A 26,796-nucleotide genomic window follows, 5' to 3' on the forward strand; every position below is an offset into this window, starting at 1 on the left:
TGAAGTAATACAAAAGCAAAATGATATAGTAGAACACAAGATGTAGTGGTTCCAAAAGTCAGAATCCACTTACTAGCTATATTACTCTGCAAATCACTCACTTTCTAAGCTTTGATTTTGTCATCTGTAAAATGGAACCAATAGTTTTTGCCCTTGCATACCTTATGGGATGGTTATAAAGGTCAAATAGGAAACATAAAAATGTTCTGTAAACTGTTGAATGCTCTGTGAATGTAAAGCATGGGGGCTGTTAGCTTACATTGGTCAAGTGTTACAAATTCTGCAACATGACTTCTTTCCATTTCTCTAGGTTTCTGTTCCAAAATTTGGCAAGATTCCTTGGCTTAGTGAGGCCAGCCTCATAAACAAGCCGTTGGTGCTCAGCATCCCCAAAAGGTAACAGCTCACCCACTGTGAGAAAGGCCGATCCTCACAGAGGTTGCTTTCTTAAGGGGTGAGGGGTAATTATCAGGGGAGCACATCCGATCAGTTGAGGAACCCATGTCAAGTGCTCAAAAAACAGAATGGCCTGGTTACTCAGACAAAAATGAGCACTGAGCATAGGCCTCTCTTGGAGAGATGAGATCCCAAACAACCTCTGTCTCTGCCACCCCTGCTCAACTCCATAGGAGGATGTTGCTCGTGGACCCTGCCTCTCAAAACACACCCCGACCTTCCTTCCTTCCTCCTCCTCACCCCACCTTTTCTCCTCTGCTTAGTTTGAGTCTTTTGAAATTCATCAAAAGTCGGTAGCGGAACAAAACAAAAACAAAACAAAACAGAAAGAGAGTCTCTGTAAGCAGTTGTTTTTGGGTATTTTCCAAGCATCTTTCAAGTGTTTTTCTGTTCTGTGCATATGTGTTCTTTTAAAAAAAGTAGTGTTGAATTTATCTAAACCCTAGCTTTCTTAGTATAAAGCAGGCAGTCAGATGCTTAATAAACCCAAAAGTTTGTTTATAAAATGATAACACAAGGTGATGCAGTTCTTATTAAGAGTTGTTAGCACATCAAGAAGCAGCATGAGTAAAGCCAGTTTAGTATCTTTAATTGGGGGAGAAGGGTACAAAAACTTACATACTGTGAGAGGCAGGTGGGTGGCATAAATGAGCAGAGCTGGCCATGGGGACTGCAGGAAATGGGAGATCATCACCCTGACAAAAGGGGACAGCTGGCACTCAGCCCCAGGCAATGTTGCCTGCAGGTACATGAGTCCAGTGCCAGAAATGTTGTGTTTTCTAACAATACCAGAAAGCTGGATTTTTATGTGAAATTGCTAGTAGTTGATGGCTAATAGGGTAGGTAACACCCCACCATCCTATCTCACCCCCACGCCCATTACAGCTTTTCCTCCAGCCAGGAACAAAGCATCCCTGTGCAGGGCTACCTTGCCCCTAGCTTGCTTGTTCTCTAATTTTATTAGCCTGTGGTGAGGGGTGGGCACTGGGGGAGGAGGGCATGGCTTGAGAAAGGCAGGCCCAGAGCTCAAGTGGGCATCCTCAGCACCTGTCCATTTTCACAGCCAGGGAGTGAGTGTCAGTGTGGACTGTCTATAAACAGCCAGCTGGTAAGAGAGAGAGGTCACTTTTTCTCCAGCCAGCCACGCTTGACCTAGTCAGAAGGAGAAATTAACTAAGGGGCGCAGGAAGCTCTACTCATTTCCACCCGGGAGAACTGGGGCAGCTATCTCAACCCTTGTTAGGAGAAGCGGAACTTAACTACCTCACAAGAATTCTAAGAAAACAAACTGGACAGGGCCTGTGAGGGGACCTGAGCTATCAGGAGGATAAGACAGGAATACAAAGTCTTTGAAAGGATCGCTTTTAAATATTGGCAGTTCTTTAGAATTAGAAACTTCTCAACTGGCCAAAGCTCTGGGTTCCAGGCTATTTATTTTTGGCTGCACCCTTTTCTGGGTCCCTGACCTTGAAGGGGAATAAAAGTTCTAAAAGTGCTTCAGGTATCACCTAGCTTTGGGCAACCAGGTGTAACTGAGAGCATACCTGCAGAGGTTGGAGGAGGTGAGAGACAGCGCCGATGGGCAGTGCCTGGTGCTGACCCCACTGGCCTGTCAGCTCCACCTCCTTCAAGAAGGTTCTCTCAGGTTGGCCTTTGCTGAAGCCGCGCTCATCTCCGGTCTCCACAGCCCTTTGGCTCGCACCGAGGTTCTGTTTGTTTGAGAATATTTTCGCAGAAGCAGTTGGAAACTGGCCTTCTGCGCTCCCCAGTCGGAATTTGGGTGGCAGGTCCCAGGCAGCCTATCCCTGTGTCACAGACAAAGGCAGTGACGGAGCTTAGGTCGGAAACTCCTCTGCCGGGTCTCCCGCGGAAAAGGAAAAATTAAATGCCTCCTGCACCAAACTCCCTTCACATGCCTTTGTTATGAACAGTGGGCAATGACATCTTTTCACATTAGGAAAGGTGTTCTTGGCAAAACTGCCGGGCTTCGAGTTTTCCTGCCTGGGGGGCCGGCGCATGGCGGGCGCTGCGCACACAGGCCTTGCTGGTCGCCAGCGCCCGCGCCACGGGCCCTCCTGCTGCGAGGATTCGCGACGATAAATGAGGCAGGCCACAGGCGGGTCACCCGAGAAGAGAACGATGCTGTCCCTGCAGCATCGCTGCTTCGCTAGCCGACTGGAAGATAGAATGTTTCAAGAAGAAAAGAGGGGAGGGAGGGAGAAAAGGATGCGGACTGTTTCAGAGTGCAGGGACGCGACCCCCACGCAAGCAGGGCAGGCAGGAGAGGAAGGGCATGTTGGTCGTTTCTACACAGGCACTTTCAGAAAGAGATCTGGTTTGCATTCACCCGTTACACATCTACCTTTATGAACGCTCTTTTCCAGGCCTTCTTCATACGTCTCTGACAGTCCATCGGTTAGGTGACAACAAAAAAGAGAAGCCAAAGAGATTCAGGAGGGAAAAGCCATCTTTTGGGAACCCCTTTGTGGCCTGGACCCTCCCGGATGTAGAGCGGGTGGGGCTGGGGAAGCCCCTAGGTCTCTGAACCAGCCAAGGGCCTGGCTCCTCAAACCTGGGACTGTGGCTCTAACTTTCTCTTGTTTTGCTTACCCAGAACTCCTCAGTCCTCTTCCAGTTTTCTGGTTTCATCCACGAAGAATAAGGATTTACCAATTTTGTTTCAAGTTCCAGATGTCTTATCCAAGGTACTCATTTTTTTTAAATGGAAATGAAGCCAGTTGGGGTTGTAGAATGGCACAGAATGTGAATACAAAGGCATTTCCTTAAAACAGTGCTATGCCTCGCAGGCACATCATCCATGTTCAGTAAATACCTGTTGAATGAAATGAATGACAGCTCACGGTGTCTCAAGAGCCTTAGAGTCCCAGAGCGCTAGAACTAAGAATAAAGGCATATGTTTAGAATCATAAAAAGGACAATTAAAAATAAATAAATACTGAGGACTCTGCCCTGAGACCTTCAGGACTGCTTCTTAAGCCTGTGACCCAACCAACCCGTTTTCTGGATTTTCACCAAATGATTTACTTATGTCTCCCACCTGTATACCACTACGACTAAGGAATTTAAAATTAAAAATGCCTCGTCTCCCTCCCACCTCACAGAATGTATGAGAGGATCTTGACGGAATCAACCACGTCTGGATGCTCGGTGACACTCAGGGACACCGTGTATGGGACAGAGGCTTCCCCTACCTTGGTGGTGCTTCTGCAGCCAGCACCCCCCTGAGGGGGATAAAGACAAGCCTCGGGGATATAAGGGTTGAAAAATCACCTATCCTTCACGGGGCTGTTTTGGGCAGTAAGTGACATGGTGTTCCGAAAGCACTTTGGACCCACTGTGGGAGAGCTTAGTGAGCGTGAGCCACAATCATTAGGAGCCCTGAGGTCAGACAATAAAAACCTATTGAGACCTTTTTATTTACTTTAGTAGAGATACAGAATGAGTAAGTCACAGTTGCAGCCTACACAAATGAGTGGGCAGATGGGACGTGGACACAACAGCCGAATAAGCCTCAGAGAGAGAGACAAAGTGCTTTGGAGAGGAGGAGGGAGGAAAATGTCACCTCCACGCTGGAAGAGGAATGGAGCAAGGGTGAGTCTAGAAGGAAGTGGCCTCTGCACTGGATCTTGAAGATATTCTCACAAGTGGAGGGAAAAGCCAGGAAGGGTGGGTGAGCTGAAAAGATTCTCAGGTAAAGGGAAGAGTATCAGCAAAGACATGGAGACTGAAAGTGCAGCGCAGTGTGAAGAGCCTCAAGGAATCAGGCAGACAGGAGCATGGGCGTGTGCGGAAGGGAAGCAAGGAGATGGGTGGGCCAAGCTCCAGCACAGAGGCTGGAAAGGCCTAGAGCAGTGGGGAGCCATTCCAGGTTTTCCAGCTGAGGAGAGTCACCTCACTAATCCCCCTAGCACCTGGTGAGCAAGCAGGTGACCACAGCGGCAGCCCTGACAGGCCCCGAGGGGGTGTGTGGCGTGGCCAGGCAAGTGCTGCAGACCCAGCAAGGAGACTTCCAGGCACCAAGTTTCTCCACATTTCTTATTTAGACAGGCTCTCTTCTGCCGCCAGGCACCTCATTGTCCTAGGGTGGTTATGGCATTCTAGGCACTAAGGCTCTAGTCACAGCCTGGTGGGCAGGTCGGTGGGAGAGGAATGTGGTAGCAACAACCATCAGGGCAAGCAAAAGGCTCCCAGCGAGGCTCAGCATTTCTTGGCTGCAGTACTCACTGCTGGCCACCAGATGTCAGCCAGGAGCAACGACGTCCCTCAGTTTGGCCAATGGGCTGCGCTGGAGGCCATTCTGAGGGCAGAACCACGAGAAGAGACAAACGTGGTGTTCCTACCCGGAGGGGAGAGCACAGGTACCTCACCCTCACCCTGTCAAGGGCTGATGAAAGCTCTTGTGTTTTTGAGCCTCAGCCCGTGAGTGTGAGAGAAAGAGGTGCCCTCATAGATTGGAAAGGCAAGTAGAGAACCTCTGTCCCTTGCCCTGTTGGGGACACCTGGCAGGCACCTCAAGTCAGACCCTTGCCTGTCACATAGACCTCCTCAAATATGACTCTAGCGAGCATGAAGGTGTGCCCATGGAGGCTACGAGGCTCACACAGGCTCAGCTGGAAGCTTCTCCTTTCTGGAAATAGACTATGCCATCTCGGAGGTGTGGGGTGCACCCCAGACATGCTCTCTTAAATCAGGGACCTACCAAGAGGCAGCTGGTAGCCCTGGAGTCAATCAGAGGCCCTGGATCCCGAGCAGAGGAGCAAAGTTCCTGCCACCTGGCTCCATTCCTACTCGTCACAGGCCAAAGGGCAGAACTTTCAACATCGGCACTCCAAATCACACTCCTTCCCTGCCCAGGAGCAGTCTCTTGGTATATGCAGGTATAGGCGTGTCCAGAGCAGTACTCCTTAAAACGTAGATAGAGAAGCAGAGAGAAACTGAGACAGCAGAAGAGCAGAAGCCAGGAGTGACACAGAGAGGAAGCGGCCAAAAAACACCGAAAGGGAAACAGAAAAGGAGAGGTAGAGCTAACAAAGAAGGAAAATCAAAAATGAAAACAAAGAAATAAGGCTAAACATTGCCCCCTTTTATATATCTTCTCTGTTGAGGCTTCTTTAGTAGGCACGGCTTTCACCTGCCACTTTCAGGCACTGATTTGTGACTCTCCAAGTTTTGGTGAAATAGGAAAGTGTATCATAATAAATGGATAATTGAGGTCAAGAGGTGACTTGCTCAGAGATCATAGCAAGGCAGAAGCAGATATGTGGGGTAATCTGGAAGGCTGTAGCCACAGGCCCTAAAAATGTCTTTCCCCACTACTGGTAGTGGGAGTGGGAATTATAAATTATAAAATGTCACCCCACCCTCTCCACTTTCCTCTCCACTCTTTGAAATGGTCTTGTTCCAGTCTGTTTTGGTTTGCTAAATGCTACCAGAGCAATATACCAGAAATGGGTTGGCTTTTACAATGGGAATTTATTAGGTGAAACGCTAATCAAGGCATCTTCACAGATGCTTTCTCGCCAAGCTGTAGCTGTAGGTGATGAGGTGCATGGCGTGGCACAATGGCAGTGTCTGCTCATCTCTCCCCTCTCCTCTGGGCCTCGCTGCTTTCAGCATCTAACTAAAGTGACTTCCTCTCAGCTTCTGGCTCCCCGGGCCTTCTCTTGCCATTTCTGGATTCCTCTCTGTCTCTGCAGCCTTCTTTCTGTGTCTGAGGCTTTTTATTCCTCTGTTTATAAAGAACTCTGGTAAGAGACTTAAGACCCACCCTGGGTCGTGCCCTGCTGAAGTGATCTAATCCAAAGGAAGGTCCCTTAACAGCATCTAATCAAAAGATCCCATCTGCAATAGGTTTACCTGCACAGGAATGGATTAGTTGTGTTTTGTTTTGTTTGTTTGTTTGTTTTTAGGAGGTACTGGGTATTGAACCCAGGACCTCATACATGGGAAACAGGTGCTCAACCACTGAGCCACATCTGCTCCCTTATGAGGGTTGTTTTTATTTTCATTTGTTTATTTGTTTTTAGGAGGTAATGGGGATCAAACCCAAGACCTCATACATGGGAAGCAGGCGCTCAACTTCTTGAGCTACATCTGCTCCCCTGGATTAGTTTTAAGAACAGGATTTTCTGGGGTCCACAAAAGACTCAAACTGCCACACAGCCTAATTAGTCAGCCTAAAGATGAGAACACTATTTATTTTGTTTTCAGCAGACCTGTAGCAAAAACTCTTGCTAAAAAGTTTGTGCATGTAATGGAAACATATGGGAAAATGTGTAGAATGGCGACTGCCAATTTGATCACCACTAAGAAGTCTTATTATTATTTTTCTCTCATTGACTTTACACTCTGAAAGTTGTGACCACTGGCAACTACCTTAAATACACTTAAGACATTTTCCAGTTTATATTCATCAAGCACATACAGCTACAAATATTTTTAAAGGAAAGTGGTAATGAATATCACTGGCCTAGAATAGTCATGGCAATGGAAATCAAGTTTAATACTGGAAATCAGTACCCGGCTGTCTATTTTGTGCACGTTTGAAATTTTTCCTAATGAACAATAATGTCATTTTAAAAACTATATTCGGCTTTATTCTTTCACTGAGATGGCTGCTATTTTCAGATAGCAAGAAAATGTATAATCACAGGGTTTTTTAGAATGAGATATTGAAAATAGGTGCCCTGGCCACTACTTTTTGGACCCTAAGGGTCATAGGAATCATTATGCCCTTGTATGGATAATGAGATTTTACTCTTCCCCTGAGGAAAGGTAGACTTTCTTAGACAGTTTTATTCAAAGAACATTCTGGCTCACTGAAAGTTAAAGGTTGTACTGTTGGACAAGTACCAACCTTTCTGAGCCACAATTTCCCTACTGAGTTAAATGAAAGAGTTGCACTAGGTGACCTGTGAAGTCCCTCTCGGTTCAGGGAGGACAAAGGAGAAAAGAAATAGACGTGTCAAAGGGCAAGAAGAGCTGAGGCAAATTTGTCAGTGCTCTTCAAATCATACTTGACACCTATTTTTTTTCAGGTGCCTCAAATTCTTTTATCGCAACAATGCTATTTTTCATTAAGTTAGAGAAGTTTTAGATTAACCAAAAAATCATGTAAAAATATGCTATTCCCGTATACCCCACCCCCATTATTAACACTTTGCATTAGAGAGGCACCTTTGTAACAATTGATGAAAGTATATTGAGAAGCGGACTTGGCCCAATGGATAGGCCTACCACATGGGAGGTCCACAATTCAAACTCCAGGCCTCCTTCCACGTGTGGAGCTGGTCTGTGCACAGTGCTGATGCATGCAAGAAGTGCCATGCCACACAGTAGGGGAGCCCCACGCGCAAGGAGTGCGCCCCGTAAGGAGAGCCACCCAGAGCAAAAGAAAGTGCAGCCTGCCCAAGAATGGCACCGCACACACTTGACGCAACAGAGAGAAACACAGATCCCCGGTGCTGCTGATAAGGATAGAAGCAGTCACAGAAGAACACACAGCAAATGGACATGGAGGGGGGGGGATAAAAAATAAATCTTTAAAAAAAAAAAAAAAGTATATTATAATTTTACTAGTAACTACAGTCCATAGTTTACATTGGGTGCATTTTCCCCATATATACTCTATCACTAACTCCTTGCATTACTGCAGTACTTTGTTATAATTCATGAGAGAATTTTCATAATTGTCCTATTAACCATAGTCCATCGTTTACAATAGGGTTCACTGTGTTGTACAGTCCTTTGTTTTATCTTTAATTTTTGTTCTAGTAACATACATATAACCTAAAATTTCCCTCTTAACCACATTCACATATATAATTCAGTGCTAGTAAATACTAGTGCTAGTAAATATACTCACAATGTTGTGCTATCATCACCATCACCAATTTTTAAAACTTTACAATCAACTCAATTATAAATTCTGTATCAATTAAGCATTAATGTCCCATCCCTACCCTCAACCCAGCCCCCAGTAACCTATATTCTAGATTTTAACTCTATGAATTTGCTTATTATAATTATTTCTTATCAGTGTGTTCATACAATATTTGTTCTTTGTGCCTGGCTTATTTCACTCAACAGAATATCTTCAAGGTTCATCCATGTTGTCACATGCAACAAAACTTCATTCCTTTTTTAATGCTGAATAATAGGCCATATGTATGTATGTATATACCACATTTTGTTTATCCATTCATCAGTTAATGGACACTTGGGTTGCTTCCTTCTTGGCAATTGTAAAAAATAGTGCTATGAACATCTGTGTTGTCACATGCAACAAAACTGCATTCCTTTTTGAATGCTGAATAATATGCCATATGTATGTATGTATATACCACATTTTGTTTAGCCATTCATCAGTTAACGGACACTTGGGTTGCTTCCTTCTTGGCAATTGTGAAAAACAGTGCTTTGAACATCTGTGTGCAAATATCTGTTCAAGTCTCTGCTTTCAGTTCTCCTGGGTATAACCCTAATAGTGGGACTGCTGGGTCTTATGGTAATTCTATACTTAGCTTTCTAAGCAATGGCCAAACTGTCTTGCACAATGGCTGCACCATTTTACACAAGAGGTTCTATTTCTCCACATCCTCTCCAATACCTGTAACATTAGCCATTCTAGTGGATGTGAAATTATATCTCATTGTGGTTTTAAATTGCATTTCCCAAATAGATAATGATGTTGAACATCTTTTCGTGTGCTTTTTAACCATTTGTATATCCTCTTTGGAGAAATGCCCACTTGAATAAGTGCCCATTTTTAAGTTAGATTGTTTTTTATTGTATTGTTAAATTGTGGGATTTCTTTACATATTCTGGATATTAAACCCTTATCAGGTATGTGGTTGCCAAATATTTTCTCCCATTGAACATGTTATCTTTTCACTTCTGTGATTAAGTCATTTCATGCACAAATGTTTTTAATTTTGATGAGCTCCCATTTATCTATTTACCTAGCTTGTACCAAGGGTGTAAAGTCTGAAAAACCATTGCTAACACCAGATTCTTGACAGTCCTTTACATTCTTAGTTAAATTTATTCCTGGATATTTGATTCTTTTAGTTGCTATTCTAAATGGAAATTTATCTTGATTTCCTTTTCAGATTGATCATTACTAGTCTATAGACATACTATGTACTTTTGCATGTTGATCTTGTACCCTGCCACTTTGCTGAATTCATTTATTTATCATCCTCTATATATAGGATCATGCCATCTGCAAACAGTGAAAGTTTTACTTCTTCCTTTCCAATCTGGATGCTTCTTTTCTTCTTGCTTATCTGCCGTGGCTAGAACTTCCAGTACAATGTTGAATAAGAGTGGTGACATGAGACATCCATGTCTTGTCGCAGATATTAGAGGTAAAGCCTCCAGTCTTTCACCATTGAGTATGATGTTAGATGTGGGTTTTTCACATATGCCCTTTATCTTGTTGTGGAAGTATCCTTCTTTTCTACAAAAAAAATAGGAAGTATCCTATTTTTCTAAGTGTTTTTATCAATGCTGGATTTTGTCAGATGCCTTTCTGTGTCAATTCAGATCATCAGGTGGATTTTTTCCCTCATTTCGTTAATGTGGTATATTACATTAATTGATATTCTTATGTTGAAACACTCTTGCATACCGGGGATAAAACCCACTTGAATATGATATATAATTCTTTCAGTGTGCTGTTGTATTCAATTTGCAAGTATTTTGTTGAGGATGTTTGCATCTATATTCACAAGAGAAATTGGTTTGTAATTTTCTTTTCTTGTGGTATCTTTATCTGGCTTTGGCATTAGGGTGATGTTGGTCTCATAGAATGAGTTAGGGAGTGTTCCCTCCTCTTCAATTTTTTTGGAAGAGTTTGAGCAGGAGTAGAGTGATATATATATATTTTTTAAATAAAGAAGCTTTAGATTCCATAAATGTTAACAATGAAAATATAGGAGATTCCCATATACCCCATCCCTTCTCCAACCACACTTTCCCCCATTAATAACATCTTTCATTAATAAAAATGGTATTAACGCATCTTGGAATGGTTGGTAGAATTGCCATCTGGTCCCCAGCTCTTCTGTGTTGGGAGGTTTCGATGACTGTATTCCTTTTCTTGTAACTGGTCTGTTGAGATCTTCTATTTCTTCTGGAATAGTGTAGGTTGCTTGTGTGTATATCTTGGAATTTGTCCATGTCATCTACTTTGTATAATTTGTTTAGTAAACATTTGTTCTTAGTGTCTTCTTATGATCCTTTTTATTTCTGTGAGGTAAGTAGTACATCCCCCCTCTCATTTCTGATTTTATTTAATTGTTTCTGCTCTATTTTCCTCTTTGTCAGTCTAGCTACGGATTTGTCAAGTTTATTGATCTTTTCAAAGAACCAAATTTTGGTTTTGTTCATTCTCTCTGTCTTTTTCCATCTATTTAGTTTAGTTCTGCTCTAATATTTGTTATTTCTTTCCTTCTGTTTATTTTGGGTTTAGTTTGTATGTTTTCTTTCTAATTCCTACAGATGTGCAGTTAGGTTTTTTATTTTAGCTGTCTCTTTTTTTTTAAAGTAAGCATTTAGGACAATAGATTTCTCTTTTAGCATTGCTTTCACTGCTTGTCCTAAGTTTTTTCTTTTTTTTTACATTTCGAATATATTTATGCAAATGTTATTGAAACTGATCGTAAATAAAGGTTTTCTCAGTGGTCTAGAAAACCAGCTTGAATGACGTTCCACTTTTATTGACCAGGGACAGCATCCCTTCCACTTATTGCAGAAACTTGGTAGCTTTGAGAAAAACAGTATAACACAGCCCTTGTGAAGATTCGTCTGAAAAACCAGTCCCTATTTTAGTGGTTTAGTATCAAAAAGTTCCCTCCCCCTCCCCTGCTGTTGCTTCTGTGATGCTGCAAAGGATGAACGATTCATTTCTTGTCTGACTATTGAGAACACCTCAATGCAACAGTTGGGCTATTCAGAGTGAACTCAGGGAAGGTCATAACTTCTAAGTCTTTCGAGTGGGTGACTTTGGTAGCTATACTATAAGAAAGAAGTAGCTCTTAATGAATCAGGACAGTAAGAGCTACTGTGTGGCTGATAACCAGCTCTACTGGCTTTTTCATTTTCCTCCCAGAGACCCCCACAGGGACCATTGTCCAGACACTCACCCAGCTCTGCCAACTCCCTTTGAGGGTGCCTAGCTAAACACCAAATATGTGGTGCCTGGCAATGGGGAAGTGAGTTAAAAGAAACCTCAAGAAGTGAAGCTGATGAGAAAGTGACATTTAATGTATTTCAAAATAAACACTATTCACAAGGAAAAAACCTCAGGGTCAGGCTGAAAATCAAGTGTTGGTCAGTTTCAGGGGGTCAGGCTCAGAGACGGAAGTTGCAAATCCCAGTTGTTCCTAGACTACTCAGGTCTTGAGCTGAAAGCAAAACCACCTAGCTTACACTGCCGACTGCAGTGAAGGACCAAAATCCTCAGGCTTCTCTATCCCTTACCCATACACTTTCACATCTGTGAGCCTCCTAGATTAGAAAGCAAATCTTCTCCAGCTTCCAATTGGTGGAACTTCGTTCTCCTTTCCTGAGCTGATTTCAGTGTCTGGACCAACCTTACCCCCCACCCTGCCTCCTGCCCAGCGGGCCTGTAGGGCCACTGCTGATCTCGCCCTTTAACTGTCATACCACTCACTTCCCCAGGGGCCGCCCCCAGCGAGGGGCCAGAGGCATTTTCTTCTGGTCTGAAAGCCCAGCTGCTTTACAAGGGTTCCCAAGTAGCTCACCTGTGGTATTTTAGTACCTAATTGGCTACCCTTCTCCCTGCCCAAGCTGTGACTTAATGTTTGACCCCCTACTTAGAACTGGTGACATACACTCCCCTTTGGGCTTCTGAAAGGTAGATTACTTCAATATGCATTTTAGAGGAGCCTTAGATGAGCTTAGAGGAGAAGGCTTCAGCTCTGCAGGGACCTGCGGAGGAAACAGCTTCAATTCTCTGCAAGTGGGGTAATCTGAGAAGGGAGGAAGATAACTTGTGAAAAGCGAAAAGGAAAGAAAAACACTGAGGGCCCCCTCCCCTTCTCCTCCAGTTCAGAAAATATTAAATATAAACAAACAAACAAATAAAAAACCACAACTTTTCTTCTGGAACAACTGGGTTTCAGATCAAAAGTAACCGCCATGGGCTCTGGTGTTTCTCTGAGGTCCGGAGTGATGACAGAGTAGCCTGCAGGGGCCAGGGAAGGGATAGTACTCTCATGCCTGAGACTAAAGGGCAAGAACTGCTCTGCTACTGGGATGCCTGGCAGCCCTCAAGGATACGTGCCCTTCCCTGTCCTTCACCAGCTCCCAAGTACCTTCAGTGGCTTCATTGCCAAAATTCCACATCCATAGAAACCGACACTTCACAACCGAATCTTCCTAGAAAAAGGAAAGAGAAGGCCGATTCTTCTTCCATCCAGAGCTAACCAGGCAGAAATCACCAAAATGCCCCAACTGGTCAGCCATGGGACTGAAGACTGATGTCTCACTTCCTTAACATATACATATGTCAATGTACTAGTGACCCTTGCCAAGTGCAGCTTGGGCCTTCCAAGTTTAAGACCCTCCTCCATCCTGACTCAGCTCATCCTGAGTGCTGTTCTCATCAAACTGGTTCAGTGTGCTCTAGATGATAATTTTTAAAAATCAGCAAAAACACAGAATCACGTGCTTTGAGGGGGTCTTTTTACAATTCACTCATTTGTTAGTTTACACATTACAGTAGTAGCTCCATCAAAAACAGGCTCAGGGGAAGGGATGCAGCTCAGTGGTTGAGTGCTTCCTTCCCATGTGTGAAGTCTGGAATTCAATCCCTGGTACCAACCCAAAACAAGCTCAGCTAAACATTCAAGTAACGAAGTGCTACAGGGCCAGGAGCCCCTGCAGGGTTAGCCTGTTCACTGCCTGCAAGGGGCAGCCCGCCCCCCCCCCTCAGGAGGACAAGGGGGTGCCCAGGGCCATGGAGTCCAGGCTCAGGACCCCCAAACCCCGTGCATGCGATGATGAAGCTCACGGAGGCCATGCCAGTGAGTATCAACCCCTCCTCTCAACCACCAGCATGCCTGTGTGGGCTCACCCTCAGGTGCCTCTTGGCTGGCTGCAAACAGGACCAGGAGCCCTCATCCCTGCTCAGCTGTGGACCTCTAGGCTGTTGGGGGTCAGCTTGGCCTTTCTCTCCACATATGGTCTCTTGTCTGAATACTGAACCAGGAGGAAGGGCTCCTTGGTCTTTCCATCCCCCTTCATGTTCTCCTCATCCTGCGACTGTCCAATGTGCTGGAGCCAGGATCAGGGCCCCCAGGGCAGTGATGGTGATGAGGACAACGATGACGGTGACCTTTCCCGTGGTGGGGCTGTAGTCCATAATAGACAAGGTCAGTGCCTCGTGGTGGGGAGGGTTCCATGGCGGGAAGTGCTTGTGGGTGGCAGGCTCAATGGGATTGGAACTCAGGCTGGACCAGAGAATCCATGGCACTGCCTGCAGCCTATCAGATTACCCCACGCATTCCAGAGGCAGGAGTCCCACCCACCCCATAAGTTTTGATATGTTGTGTTCTCGTTTTCATTCGCCTCAAGATGTTTGCTGATTTTCCTGGCAATTTCTTCTTTGATCCACTGATTGTTTAAGAGTGTGTTATTTAATTTATATATATTTGTGAATTTTCCAGGTTTCTGCCTGTTATTGATTTCTAGCTTCATTCCATTTTGGTCAGAAAGGTGCTTTGTATAATTTCAATCTTTTTAAGTTTATTGAGACTTGTTTTGTGACCCAATATGTGGTTGATCCTGGAGAATGGTTCATGTGCACTTGAGAAGAATGTATATTGTGCTATATTGGGGTGCAATGTCCTGTATATATGTCAGTTAGGTCTTGCTCGTTTAACATATTATTCAAGTCCTCTTTTTCATTTTTGATCTTATGTCTAGATGTTCCATCTATTGATGAGAGCAGAGTATTGAAGTTTCCAGCTATTATTTTAGAGGTTTCTATTTCTCCCTTCAGTTTGGGCTGTGTTTGCTTCATGTATTTTGAGCACTATTGTTAGGTGCATAAATATTTGATTGTTATTTCTTCTGAGTGTAATGACCCTTTTATTAATATATAGTGTCCTTCTTGAAATAGCTTTTGACTTAAAGTCTAATTTGTCTGGTATTAGTACTGCTCCCCCAGCTCTTTTGTGGTTACAATTTGCATGGAATATATTTTTCCATACTTTAACTTTCAACATATTTGTGTCTTTAGGTTTAAGGTGAATCTCTTTATAAACAATATATAGTTAGATCATCTTTTTTATCCATTCTGCCAATCTATATCTTTTGACTGGGCAGTTTAATCCATTAACATTCAGTGTTCGGCTGTAAAAGTAGTACTTACTCCAGCCATTTTGTCCTTTGGTTTTCATTTGTCATATCTGTTTGTTTGTTTTTGCTCTCTCTTTTCCTTTATTGCAACCTCCTTTTCTGTATAGTTGATCTTTTGGGATGTATCAGGCTGATTACTTTCTCATTTGTTTCTGTGTATATTTTAAAAGCTTTCTTTGTGATTACCCAAGGTTTCATATTATACAACTATAAGCTACTAATTTGAAAAGATACCAATTTAACTTCACTAGCATAATGTTCTCTGTTACCATACCTTTTGTTTCCCCTCTTTATGTTGTTTTTGTCCCATATTTCTTTTTTATATTTTGTGTGTCCATTATCAGAAATATGCCTTTTTCTTGTTCAATTGTATTCTGACTCTAATGAATTAAGAAGAGTTGTATATTGAGGATACAGTACTATTGGGTTTTGCATTTACCCTTTTAGTTACTTTTATTGAAGATCTTCATTTCTTCACACTACTCCAAGCCAATCTCTTCTGTCTTTTCCTTTCAACCAGGAAAAACTCCCCTTAGCAATTCTTGTAGGGCAGGTATTTTGTTGATAAACTCTCTCAGTATCTGTTTATCTGTGAATATTTTAAACTCTCCCTCAGTTTTTCTGAATAAAGATTTCTTGGCTGGAAGTTTTTCTCTTTCAGTACCTTAAGTATATTATGCCACTGCCTTCTTGCCACCATTGTTTCTGATGAGAAATTAGAAAAATGCTTATTGAGAAGCCCTTGTATGTGACAAATCATTTTTTTCTTGCTGCTTTCAGAATTCTGTCTTTTTCTTTGGCATTTGACGTTGTGATTAGTTTGTGTTTCAGAGTAGGTCCATTAGAGTTTATTCTGTTTGTAATACTTGGCACTTCTTGGACATGTATATTTATATCTTTCATAAGAGTTGGGAAATTGTTGGCTATTATTTCCTCTTATATTCTTTCTGCCCCTTTTCCCTTCTCTTCTCCTTCTGGAACACCCATGATAAATATGTTTTTATTCTTCATGCTGTTACTCAAATCCCTGAGACATTGCTCAGTTTTTTTCTGTTCTTTTCATAATCTGTTCTTCTGACTGTATGATTTTGATTGTCCTGTATTCTAGGTCACTAATTCTTTCTCCTGCCTGTTCAAATCTGCTGGTGTATGCCTCTAGTATATTTTTAATCTCTACTCTTGTGCCATTCAGCCCCAAAATTTGTTTCTTTTTAAACTTTCAAATTCTTCACACTCACACATTGTCTTCTTAATATCCTTTAGCACTATATCATATTTTCCTTCATCACCTTGTATTGATTTAGGAGATTTGTTTGAAACTCTTTGATTAGTTGTTCCAAATTCTGTGCCTCATCTGAAGTTTTCATTTGTTCCCTGACTGAGCCATATCTTCCTATTTCTTAGTAGGGCTTGTTATTTTTTTCCCTGATGTCTGGGCATGTGATTATTCTGATGAGTTAACACTGAAGGTCAGTTTCTCTCTCTTGTTTGGAGTTTTATTGTTGATTGGCTTTGTGCTAAAGCTTTTCTCTGATGCTTGGTCCAATGTATTCTGGACCTTTAGAGTAGCCTGTGTTTAACTGTTCAGATTTTTTCAGCTCTTCTTAATCTGATTCTTACCCTGTACCTGTAGTACAATTTTTAAGATTGCACTTTTGTGCAATTTTTTCACTTCCAAGCTAAAGCTTCCATCCTCTCTTCCTTCTTTGGGAATCTTGATCTGTTATGTTTATTTTTGTGCAGAATTTTCTCCCTAGCTTCTATGATTTGTTTAAATTCTCTCCCTTATTAGTGCCTTACACTTTTCAGTTCTGAGAACTCTCCTGTCTTCAGCAGTTCAGTTCCCCTCCCCTGCCTTTTAAAAATATGTGTGGTGCTGCCACCTCTGGCTTCTTCCCCATTAGGGTATCCTGCCCCAAGAACCTGGGGACCCAGATGGGGTCAATCTAGAAAGCCAGATCTATTCAGAAACATCCCTTTTGCATTTAGATGGTCCAGCAAACAGAAACTGTACTGAATGTGTGCTCCTCTTGCCAACAATTCTTCAATGTTCTCTCTTTTTGCCCTGGGGCCTTTTCGTTTATGACACTCCTCTAGTCATTTGTGTTCCTCCTTGGGTCTCTGGAGTTGGCTCCCTGTGCCTGGACATGTGTGGGGTTCTAACTCTGCTGAGTGGCTCTATAGCCTGCCTCCACAGCAGGTGGGGACCCAGGCTGTGCTGCCTCTGTGTGATTTGACACCTATTTTTAACATCACCGTCTGATGTTTACATTTTCAGTTTTTGATTATGTGGACAGGTGTGTGTGTAGGGAGAGACAGAGAGAGAGACTGTCATAGTTTGTAACAAATGCTTCCCAACAATGCAAGATATTGGTGATGGGGTGTGTATGGGAGCCCTGTATGATGATATGCATGTTTATTTTGTAAGTTCACAACTTTTACTATACACTTACTATTTATGAACGTTCGTGTATGAATGATATACTTCAATAAAGTTTTATGAGAGAGAAAGAGAGAGAGAGGTCTCTCTCTGTTTCTTTACCAAGTAGGATTCAATTTTAGGAACCTCAGCATTTATTGACTTCATACATTAAGATGTTTCCAATTATGAAATGTGAAGAATGACTTTGGTTCTGGGGGTTGGCTCAAGTCTGACTCATGTCTCAGCCAGGCTACAAACAGGTTGCTTTCACTCTCCAGTCCCAACTGCTCTTTGCTGTCCTAGGGACAGCTGCTTGGGAAATGAGGGCCCCATTCCAGAGACTCTTCTCTTGGAGGCTCTGACTCCACACACGATATAACCAAGGGTCTGTGCTCTGACCCACCAGCCAATTCAGTCTCTGTACCTGGTAACTACTGCTGAGCTGGTCTTAAGGAAACTGAGAGAAAGGAGTTATATAGAAGGAAATGATCTTGGTTTCAAGGATGAGAAAGACAGACAGGAGGATGCTCAGACTGACAGAACATGGAATCTGAAATTGTATCAACTTCTTAGTAAACTGTCCAGTCAGGACTCACACATCACAGCTACCTCTATTTTGCATCAATCCCCCCAGTGCTCTACTTCCTCTCCAAACAGAGCAGAATGGAGTGGCTCCTCTTGAAGCCAGGCTTCAGCTGATTCTGAGGGGGAGTCTCTGCTGCAGACCTGGCAGAGATGACAGGAGCCTCTGCTTGAAGATAGGCTTTTACCACTACATGTAAATTGTGAGCAGAATTAGAGCTTTGGTCTCTCTTTTCTGCCTTGGATACGACCATGGTAGGGAAAGGGTGGCTCAGAGAGTTGATGTGATTTACCAACGTCACTCGAATTGCTCATATACCCTGGTCTGGAATAGAGCTTCCTGGACTCCTGGCCCATGCTCTTCCCCATCCTGTTATGAAGAATAAATTTGTTGCACTGTAAGTCTGATGTCCATAGTGTTTCCCTGAAGACAGCATTATAATAATGATCTTTGCACATGTGTATTTAGTATATTAGATATTTATATACATATATGTATGTTGGTTATGTACATATTTATACCAGATAATTTAAAGTACTTAACAGTGGCTCATTCCTTCAGCCAACATTTGCTGAATGTCTACTGTGTGCCAGGTTCTATGATAGGTTCTCAGAATTCAAAGATGTGTAAGACACGGTCCTTGCTCTTAAAGACTCTCAGCCTGGTGGTGAAAACAAGCTTAATAAAAAGAATAGCTATACTAAATGAAACGAATGCCATACCAAAGGTATGATAGAATTAGAGAGGCAGGCTCCCAACTCAGGTAGGGAGGAGAGGCAGGAAAAAAATTTTCCAAGAAAGTAACACCAAAGCTATGCCTGAAAGGATGAGTTAACAAAGCCAGGCAGGGCAATATATAAAACATTTCATCCTTTAGGTTCCAAGGGATGACATCTGTAGTCGTCACGGTTATGGGACTCCAGAGTCACATTTACAGTTTCCATTAACCTGACAAGATCCTGCCTTGAGCCTTGGCAATCTCCCAGATATATTCATTGCTTCATTTACAATGAGCCCTGTGATGCTGATCTCCACAGGGTCCGGTAGTATTCACGTGCAGAAACCAGAAGTCTGGAAAAGGTGAAGAAAGGAGAAAGAATCTATTGCAGGAAAGACATGAATCTGCTTAAAATTCCACTAAAAAGCAAACCAGCCCAAAGATTTTCTCAACCCACCTCCACCTGTCCAGGACCTGCCTATCCTTTCAGACCAAGTGCAAACACCACTTTCATGAAGCCTTCCCTGATTGCTCTCATCAGAAGTGGTCTCTCTTTCTTCTGAAGGCCCAGAGGTATCATTGCCTTCTCTATGATATCTAGAGCACCCAACCTTGGATTGCAGTTTCAGAGAAGGATCTGAGTCTCACACCTCAGCAATGGAGAGGAGGAGGCAGAGCCCAGAGCTACTCCCAGCCTATCATGGGGGAGACATGGTGGAAAGCTGAACATACATGGACACTTCCTCTGTAGCGTCTTGCTATACATCTCCCCCCCCAACCCCCACCAGACAATCCAGCCCTCCCAAACTCTCCTCAGTTCCCTGAAGCTGATTTGCTAGGTTATTCTTCCATCTTGCTGCACAATGTTTCCTCAGCTTAGAATGTCCTCCTCACTCCTTGTTAACCCCACAAATACCTACTCAAGCATTGCCTGCTCGTGAGCCCTTCTCAGACCCTCCTCTCTCTGCCCCACACCCCACCCAGGTAAATTCAACAACACTTTTCAGTTTCTGTGGCTTCGGTATATTTCTGTCATAACACCTTCAACATCATCACACTTATTGGTATACAGTCTGCTGGATGGTGAGAAACTTGAGGTCAGAAGCTGTGTCTTATTTGTTTCAATGTTCCCAGTACCTAACTGAAAGAGCAAATGAATTCATTTGTATTCTTCACTTTGTCTTCCTTAGAACCAGGAATGTCGTCTCTTTCATCCTGGTGGCCCCATCAGTGTCCTCCACATGATAGACCCACAATAAAGATTTGTTGTTGATTGAATCAGTCTAGTCATTCATACTCTTATTTTAACATACCCACCCACAACATTGTAATACTGGGTTGATTCTTTTAAAATGTTCCATAAAAATGAAATGCATTTTAAATATTTGTCAAAAGAATCTGACTTTGTCAATAGGTTTCAGTCCTCAAACTCCTGGTAATGCCCCACCCAAGCACCAAGCATCCTCATCCTCATGGGATGAAGCCACTTGCAGGCCTCTCCTGCAGTGTCGCCTCAGGAGCACACCCCAGGCTCTCAATCCCTCCTCTTCTTGTTCCCCACACCTCCCAGGGTAGTAGGGCTCCAGGGCAGGAATGGTCAGGGCACATGTGCAGACAAGTAGAATAGGTCAACAAGTCCACCTAACAGAAGGAGAGAAAGTGTCAGTGGACAGCCTTCATCTGCTTGTCATTGTGGCCTCAGCCTTGGCTACATTTTACAATTTCTAGGAACATATCTCACAGCTGCCAACATCGTGTGACTAGGAAGAGTGAGAGAGAATCCCCAAACTTAATGTTAACTACAAGTTCACATTTGCTCCCTAAGTAAACCTCTTACCAGAAATGCCAACAAATACCTCTTGTTCCTGGTAAATGCCCCTAACCCCAAAGGTTTCACCTTTTGCCAAATGTAAAGCCAGAATGTGATTACGGTGAGCAGAGTGGGTATCCCACACCCAGTGGAGTTCTGGTCATTTCTTTGCCTGGGCCAGGGTAGCCTCTGCTCCCCAGAGGAGAAAAGCACCCATGATCTCCAAACCAGTTACAATTTTGCTGGAATTTGCAGCTCTCAGGGGAAAAGGACCGTGTGGTACTGGCCAGTAGATGCTAGATTGTTGAAGTGGGGCCAGAGTTAGACATGAGAAGAGAGGCAGGAAGGAGGTATGCAGAAGAGAAGTCATCTCTTCTTTCTTTCTTGGGCCATCAGAGGCCCTCAGCTAGTCTGTACGGGGGAAACTTCACGTGAAATAGGACAAATGCTCTACTTATGAGGGTGCAGCCCTTCAGACGAGCTCACGGTGCTCAGGTGGCAAAGCAGAGCATTGCTGGCTTTCAGCTCCTGGCCCAGCCCCTCTGCCAGCCATACCCCTGATCTTTACCACCGACACCAGGGAGCCCTGAGGCTACCACCTGGTCTGTGGTCACTCCCTCCTGCCCCAAACCTTTCTGAAACCAAATGCTACACCCACGCCAGACTGAACATCCACCCTGAATGGGAGGAAAGAGGGAGCTATCCCTTCCATAAGTCTCTGTTCTTTAGTGTACTACCATTTCCTCACCTCTCTGTGTCTCTTTCCCCTCAGGTCAGGAGGAGCCAAGGTGGCTCCATGCTGCTCCGAAACAAGCAGCTGTGCTCCACATGTCGAGAAATAAAAACGGTAGGCAAGGGGGGGTGTGTGACAGGGATGGGCACGGATATCCCCAGGGTAAAAGACTACCTCTCTCAGACCAAAGTCCTGTAGACTGAGGGGGCTTCTTGCAGGGAAGGTCTTGGTAAGGGCTGCTGTGAGGAGCTGTTGGCCCTGGGAGTACCGTAAACTGACACAGCAGGATGGATCTTTCCCATTTTCAATAGACTGAACGTGAACCAAGGTAGGTAGGCCAGAGGGAAGAGACGAGATGAGTCCCTTTGCCTGGGGCTTCGAGGGCGAGCATCACAGGTTCAGGGGCTTATAGAGTTCCTTCTTCCCCCTTCACAACTCCCCAACACTGTGCACATCCATGTGCACACTCACACACACACACAATCCTCCTCCACCATGACAATCATCAAACAGGTAGCTTCATCTTTGGGTCCATCACTAATTCAGTCTACACTTCAGGAAAAAAGGTAGGGAGGGATTCTATAGTACTTTTTAGGTAGTGGGGGATGGCACCTGCCTTGGATATCTGTAACTGATGGTGGGGTGGGTGTGGGAAGGTTTAGGGAAAAGAAAAAGAAAAAAATCAAGGGGAATGTGGAGGGAACAAGGATGAACCTCTGTCATCTGTCAGAGTGGCTGAAGAAAGAGGCCTGGAGGGAAGCTAAACCTGGGCATAGTTAGGGCTAGGGCCAGTTTAAGGGTTAGGGTTAGTGTTGGGAGGTAGTTAGGGTCTCTTCTTGGGGAGGAAGGTGGGGCTAGATGAGTAATAAGAGGAAGGGCAAGGGATGGAAGAAAAAGAGGAGACCTAAGAAAGGCTCCTTCAACAACTTTGTGGAAAAAGTGCTTCAGGCTAATTGGAAATGGAAAAGAGCCACAGCTCTGTGAACTTCGGCGTGGGATTTGAAAATTTCCCTGAAGCTATTGGCAAAGGCATACCTGGATGTTACAAAAAATGTTAATTTTCAGCAGAATTAAGAGCATGCTGTTCCATGTTAGCATTAACTGGAGTCTGAGAAATTAGATTGGGTTTCTCCTGGTCATCTTATTTCTGGAATCACTTGTGTCCACATTTAGAATGCACTGACCCTGGGCCTTAGCTGACCTTGGCCAGCTGGCTGGCTTGGGGTTGCAGCAGCTGTCCTCTTTCTCAAGACCTCTTCTCGGTCCTTTGCCCTGACAGGAGTGGAACTTTTAATGTTTGGTGCAGCTTGGCTCTGCAGCAACAGTAGACCCCCTCCCTATGACAACCCCCTCCTCCACCAGCCTCCAAAAGTAAAGGCCTCAAACACGCAAGTGCCCAGAGTCCTTTCCCTACTGCTGTCAGAACCAGTGCGTGCAGAGCCTGGTGGGACACTTGTATTAAGTTAGAAAACAGGGAAGCGGATGTGGCTCAACTGATAGAGCATCCACCTACCATAGTCCACGTTTCGGTACCCAGGGCTTCCTGGCCCATGTGGTGAGCTGGCTCACATGCAGTGCTGCCGCATGCAAGGAGTGCCCTGCCATGCAGGGGTGTCCCCCACGTAGGGGAGTGCACCCCACAAGGAGAGCCACCCCATGCGAAAAAAACACTGCCCATCAGGAGTGACAACGCACACATGGAGAGCTGACGCGGTAAGATGATGCAACAAAAAGAGACACAGATTCCCGGTGCTGCTGACAAGAATGCAAGGGGACACAAAGAACACACAGCGAATGGACACAGAGAGCAGATGGGGGGGAGGGGAGAGAAATAAATAAAAAATAAATCTTTAAAAAAAAAGAAAACAAAGGAGAAATACTTTTGCTTCACTTTGTGCAGTAGCAGCACAATGGCCTTTCAGGCAGGAGGTGTGCAGCTCTCACACCCTTCCTTTCTCAGCAGCAAGGTGAATGGAGATGCTGGAGAATATATGAAAGACTTCTGGGCATAGAAGAGAACTTCCTCAACTTTATAAAAGGGATTTAGGAAAAAACCACAGCTAACATCACACTTGCTAGTAAAAGACTGTGAGATTTCCCTTAAAATGAGGAAAAGATAAAAATGTCTGCTCTCAACACTTTTATTCAACATTTTACTGTACATTCTAGCCAGGGAAGTTAGGCAAGAAAAAGATATAAAAGCCATTCAGCTTGGAAATGAAGAAATAAAACTATCTCTCTTCAGAGATAATATGATCTTATAGATAGAAAATTCTAAGGAGTCCACAAAAAACTATTAAAGCTAATAAATAAGTACAACAGGATTGTAGAACACAAGCTCAATATACAAAAGTAATTGTATTTCTGTACACTTGCAATGAATAATCAAAATTGGAATTAATAAAACAATTCCATTTATAATAGTTTCAAAAATAATAAAATACCTAGTAATAAATTTAACAAAAGAAGTACATAATTTGTACATCAAAGCTATAAAACATCATTGAAAGGAATCCTGTGTTCATAGACTGGAATATTTTTAAGATGACAATACTCCCCATATTGATGTGTAAATTCGACAAAATCTTATCAAAATCAAGATGCATTTTGTGCAGAAATCAACAAGCAGATCTTTTTTTTTTTAGATTTTTTTATTTTACTTTATTTATCGGCACACACACCCCCTTGCCGCCCTTGTTTTTTGCTCCCGCTGTCTACTCTCAGCTTTCTGTGGTGGCCAGCTTGCCTTCACCAGGAGGTCCTGGGAATCAAACCCAGGACCTCCTATATGGTAGATGGGAGCCCAGTCGCTTGAGTCACATCTGCTTCCTGACAAGCAGAATTAAATTTAATAAGGGAATGAAAGAGATTTAGAAGAGCCAAAACAACCTTGAAAAAGAACAAAGTTGGAGGATTCACACATCCTGGTTTCAAAACTTGTTACAAAGCGACAGTAATCAAGACTGTGAGGTACTGGCATAAGGATTGATATATAGAGTAATGGAATAAAATTGAAAGTCCAGATGTGAACTCTTCTATTTGGGGACAATTGATTTTCAGCAAGTGTGCCAAGACAATTCAATGGGGAAAGAATAGTCTCTTCACAAATGGTATTGGGACAACTGGATATACATATGCAAAAGAACAAAACTGGATCCATACCTTATACCATATACAAAAAAATTAACTCAAAATTAATCAAAGACCTAAATCTAAGGGCTAAAACCATAAAAGTCTTAGAAGAAAACACAGGCATAAATCTTTGTGGCCTTGGATTAAGCAATGGTTTCTTAGATATGACAACAAAAGCATAAGAGAAAAAGAAAAAAACAGGTAAGTTAGACTTCATCAAAATTAAAACTTTTGTGCTACAAAGGACATCATGAAGAGAGTGAAAAGACAACCCACAGAATGGGAGAAAATATTTGCTAATTATATATCTGCCAAGGGACTGGTAGCCAGAATTTATAAAGAACTCTTACAACTCAACAACAGAAAGAAAAATAATTCAATTTAAAAATGGGCAAAAGACTTGAATAGACATTTCTCCAGAGAAATCTACAAATGTCCAATAGTCACATGAAGAGAGGCTTAACATCATTAGTCATTAAAGAAATGTAAGACAAAACCACAATAAGATACTATTTTATACCCACTAGGATAGCTATAAAAAAAAAAAAGATGGACAATAACAACGGTGGGTAAGAATGTGGAGAAATTAGAACCCCTATACATTGCTAGTGGGAATGTTAAACAGCACAAAAATTGTGCTGGAAAACAGTTTCACAGTTCCTTGAAAAGTTAAAAATAGAGTCATCATGTGACCCAGTAATTCCACTCCTAGGTATATACCAAGAGAATTCAAAACACATGTCCACACAATAACTTGTACAAGAATGTTCATAACAGCAGTTTTCCAAAATGGAAATAATCCAAATGTTCATCATCTGATGAATGGATAAACAAAGTTTGGTATATTATGTGACTAAAAAAAGAATGTAGTACTGATGATACATGATACAATAAGGATGAAACTTGAAAACATTACGCTAAGTGAAAGAAACCAGACACAAAATGCAATGATTCCATTTATATGAAATGTCCAGAATAGGTAAATTCATAGAGACAGAAAAATTAGTTGTTGCCAGGAACTGGGGGAGAAAAGAATGGGAAATGACTGCTAATTGGTATGGAGTTTCTTTTGGGCATGATGAAAATTTTCAGTGGTGATGGTTGTACAACCTTGTGAATATACTAAAAACCACTGGATTGTATACTTTAAAATGGTGAAATATGGTGTGTGAACTGTATCTCAGTTAAAAAAAAATAGATTAGCACTAGAAACATTTTAAAAATAAAAGCATAAAATGAATGCATCGCAAAAAATCCCTCAGTAGGGCCTAGCATGTGTAACTACTCATATCCTTTCTTAACCCTGGACCAGAAACTCAACCATTAAGTGTGGGAGAAATACACATTGATGATTACAGTTTTGAATCACCAGGAATATCTCCCTTGGTTTTATGCATGATTATTGCCTACACTGTCTTTATCAAGTATTTGCTTCAAACAGCTCATCTTCCTATTTTGTAGCCCTTCTGGTCTCTCCATTGCTCTCTAATGAATACTTCTGAGCCTCTTAAAAGCTGGACTGTCAAGCTGGACATAATGTAGTTAGGCATCCTCTAACATCTATATAAATTGGTTCCAGAAGTCTATTTATATAATTCCATTCATCTCAACAAATATTTATTGATTATCTGCCATGGGTCAGGGACTTAGGCAATGTCTGTGCTGAAAAATAAATAAAATATAAATCAAGAGTCTTAGTCAGAAGGAGAGAAACCTAAAGAGATGTCACCCACTCCGATAAAGGTGCTGGGGTTTGCCAACAGAAGTAGGACTCAGACAGCCCTGGATGGGACAACATTTTACTCACATAGAGAAGAGGCAGCACAAAGTCATCTTCACTAGTACTCACCGATTCCTCATAGCCAACAGCTCTCAAAATGTGGCTGACACAGAGAGATGTTCTACTCACAGCAGCCCTCTCTTGTGTGTGCGTGCCGTGGTGGAGGGGCCCTGCTCCCTCCCTTCCAGGGACACATATAACACTCAGGTTGAGCCAAATGTCAAAAAACATGGGCCCCTTGATCGGACTGTCTCCAGTGAATACTTATATTTGCTCAGGACAGTAGGGGAAGGGGATATCCTGGCTGTCCTCTTCTCTACTAGGGGATTGTGTTTTATCTTGCCAGGCTGACACATCTGGTTCTGAGCACAGGATGTGTTTGTGGGTCCCAAGGAAAGGGCGGCAGGCAGCCTACGCTAGGACTGCCTCTAAGCATTGCATGATGAACAAATATTGACAATAAAGGGTGACAAATGTGAATAGAAATAGTCCGGGGTGGAGTGAAGGATGGCTGCTGGTGGGTAAAGACCAAGCAAGGCTTCTTGGAAGGAAAAAGACAATGCAGGATTTTCATGAATACATGGGAGTTCATCATGTGACGCACTTTTTCTCAAAGTGCTATCCTTGGTGACTGTTCTGAGGCAGTCCCTTTATCCCACTTCACACATAAGGTAGGGGAAACGATAGCACTACGTACATTAAGGGGCTTTAGAACAAAAAATCATAGTGTTCAGGAGGAGGTAAAGTGTTTGC

General features: G+C 43.0%; 1 protein-coding gene across 1 annotated transcript in view; it reads left to right on the plus strand.

Moving 5' to 3' along the window:
- C13H1orf105 (chromosome 13 C1orf105 homolog) overlaps positions 1-26,796 on the plus strand; it is a 47,261-nt gene that overhangs the window by 12,513 nt on the left and 7,952 nt on the right. The window contains exons 3-5 of the mRNA XM_058309314.1: positions 311-396; positions 3,071-3,161; positions 21,171-21,245. Coding sequence (XP_058165297.1) covers positions 311-396; positions 3,071-3,161; positions 21,171-21,245 — 252 coding nt within the window. The remainder of the gene's footprint in view (positions 1-310; positions 397-3,070; positions 3,162-21,170; positions 21,246-26,796) is intronic.

Source organism: Dasypus novemcinctus, chromosome 13 (assembly GCF_030445035.2).
Source record: "Dasypus novemcinctus isolate mDasNov1 chromosome 13, mDasNov1.1.hap2, whole genome shotgun sequence".
NCBI lineage: Eukaryota > Metazoa > Chordata > Mammalia > Cingulata > Dasypodidae > Dasypus > Dasypus novemcinctus.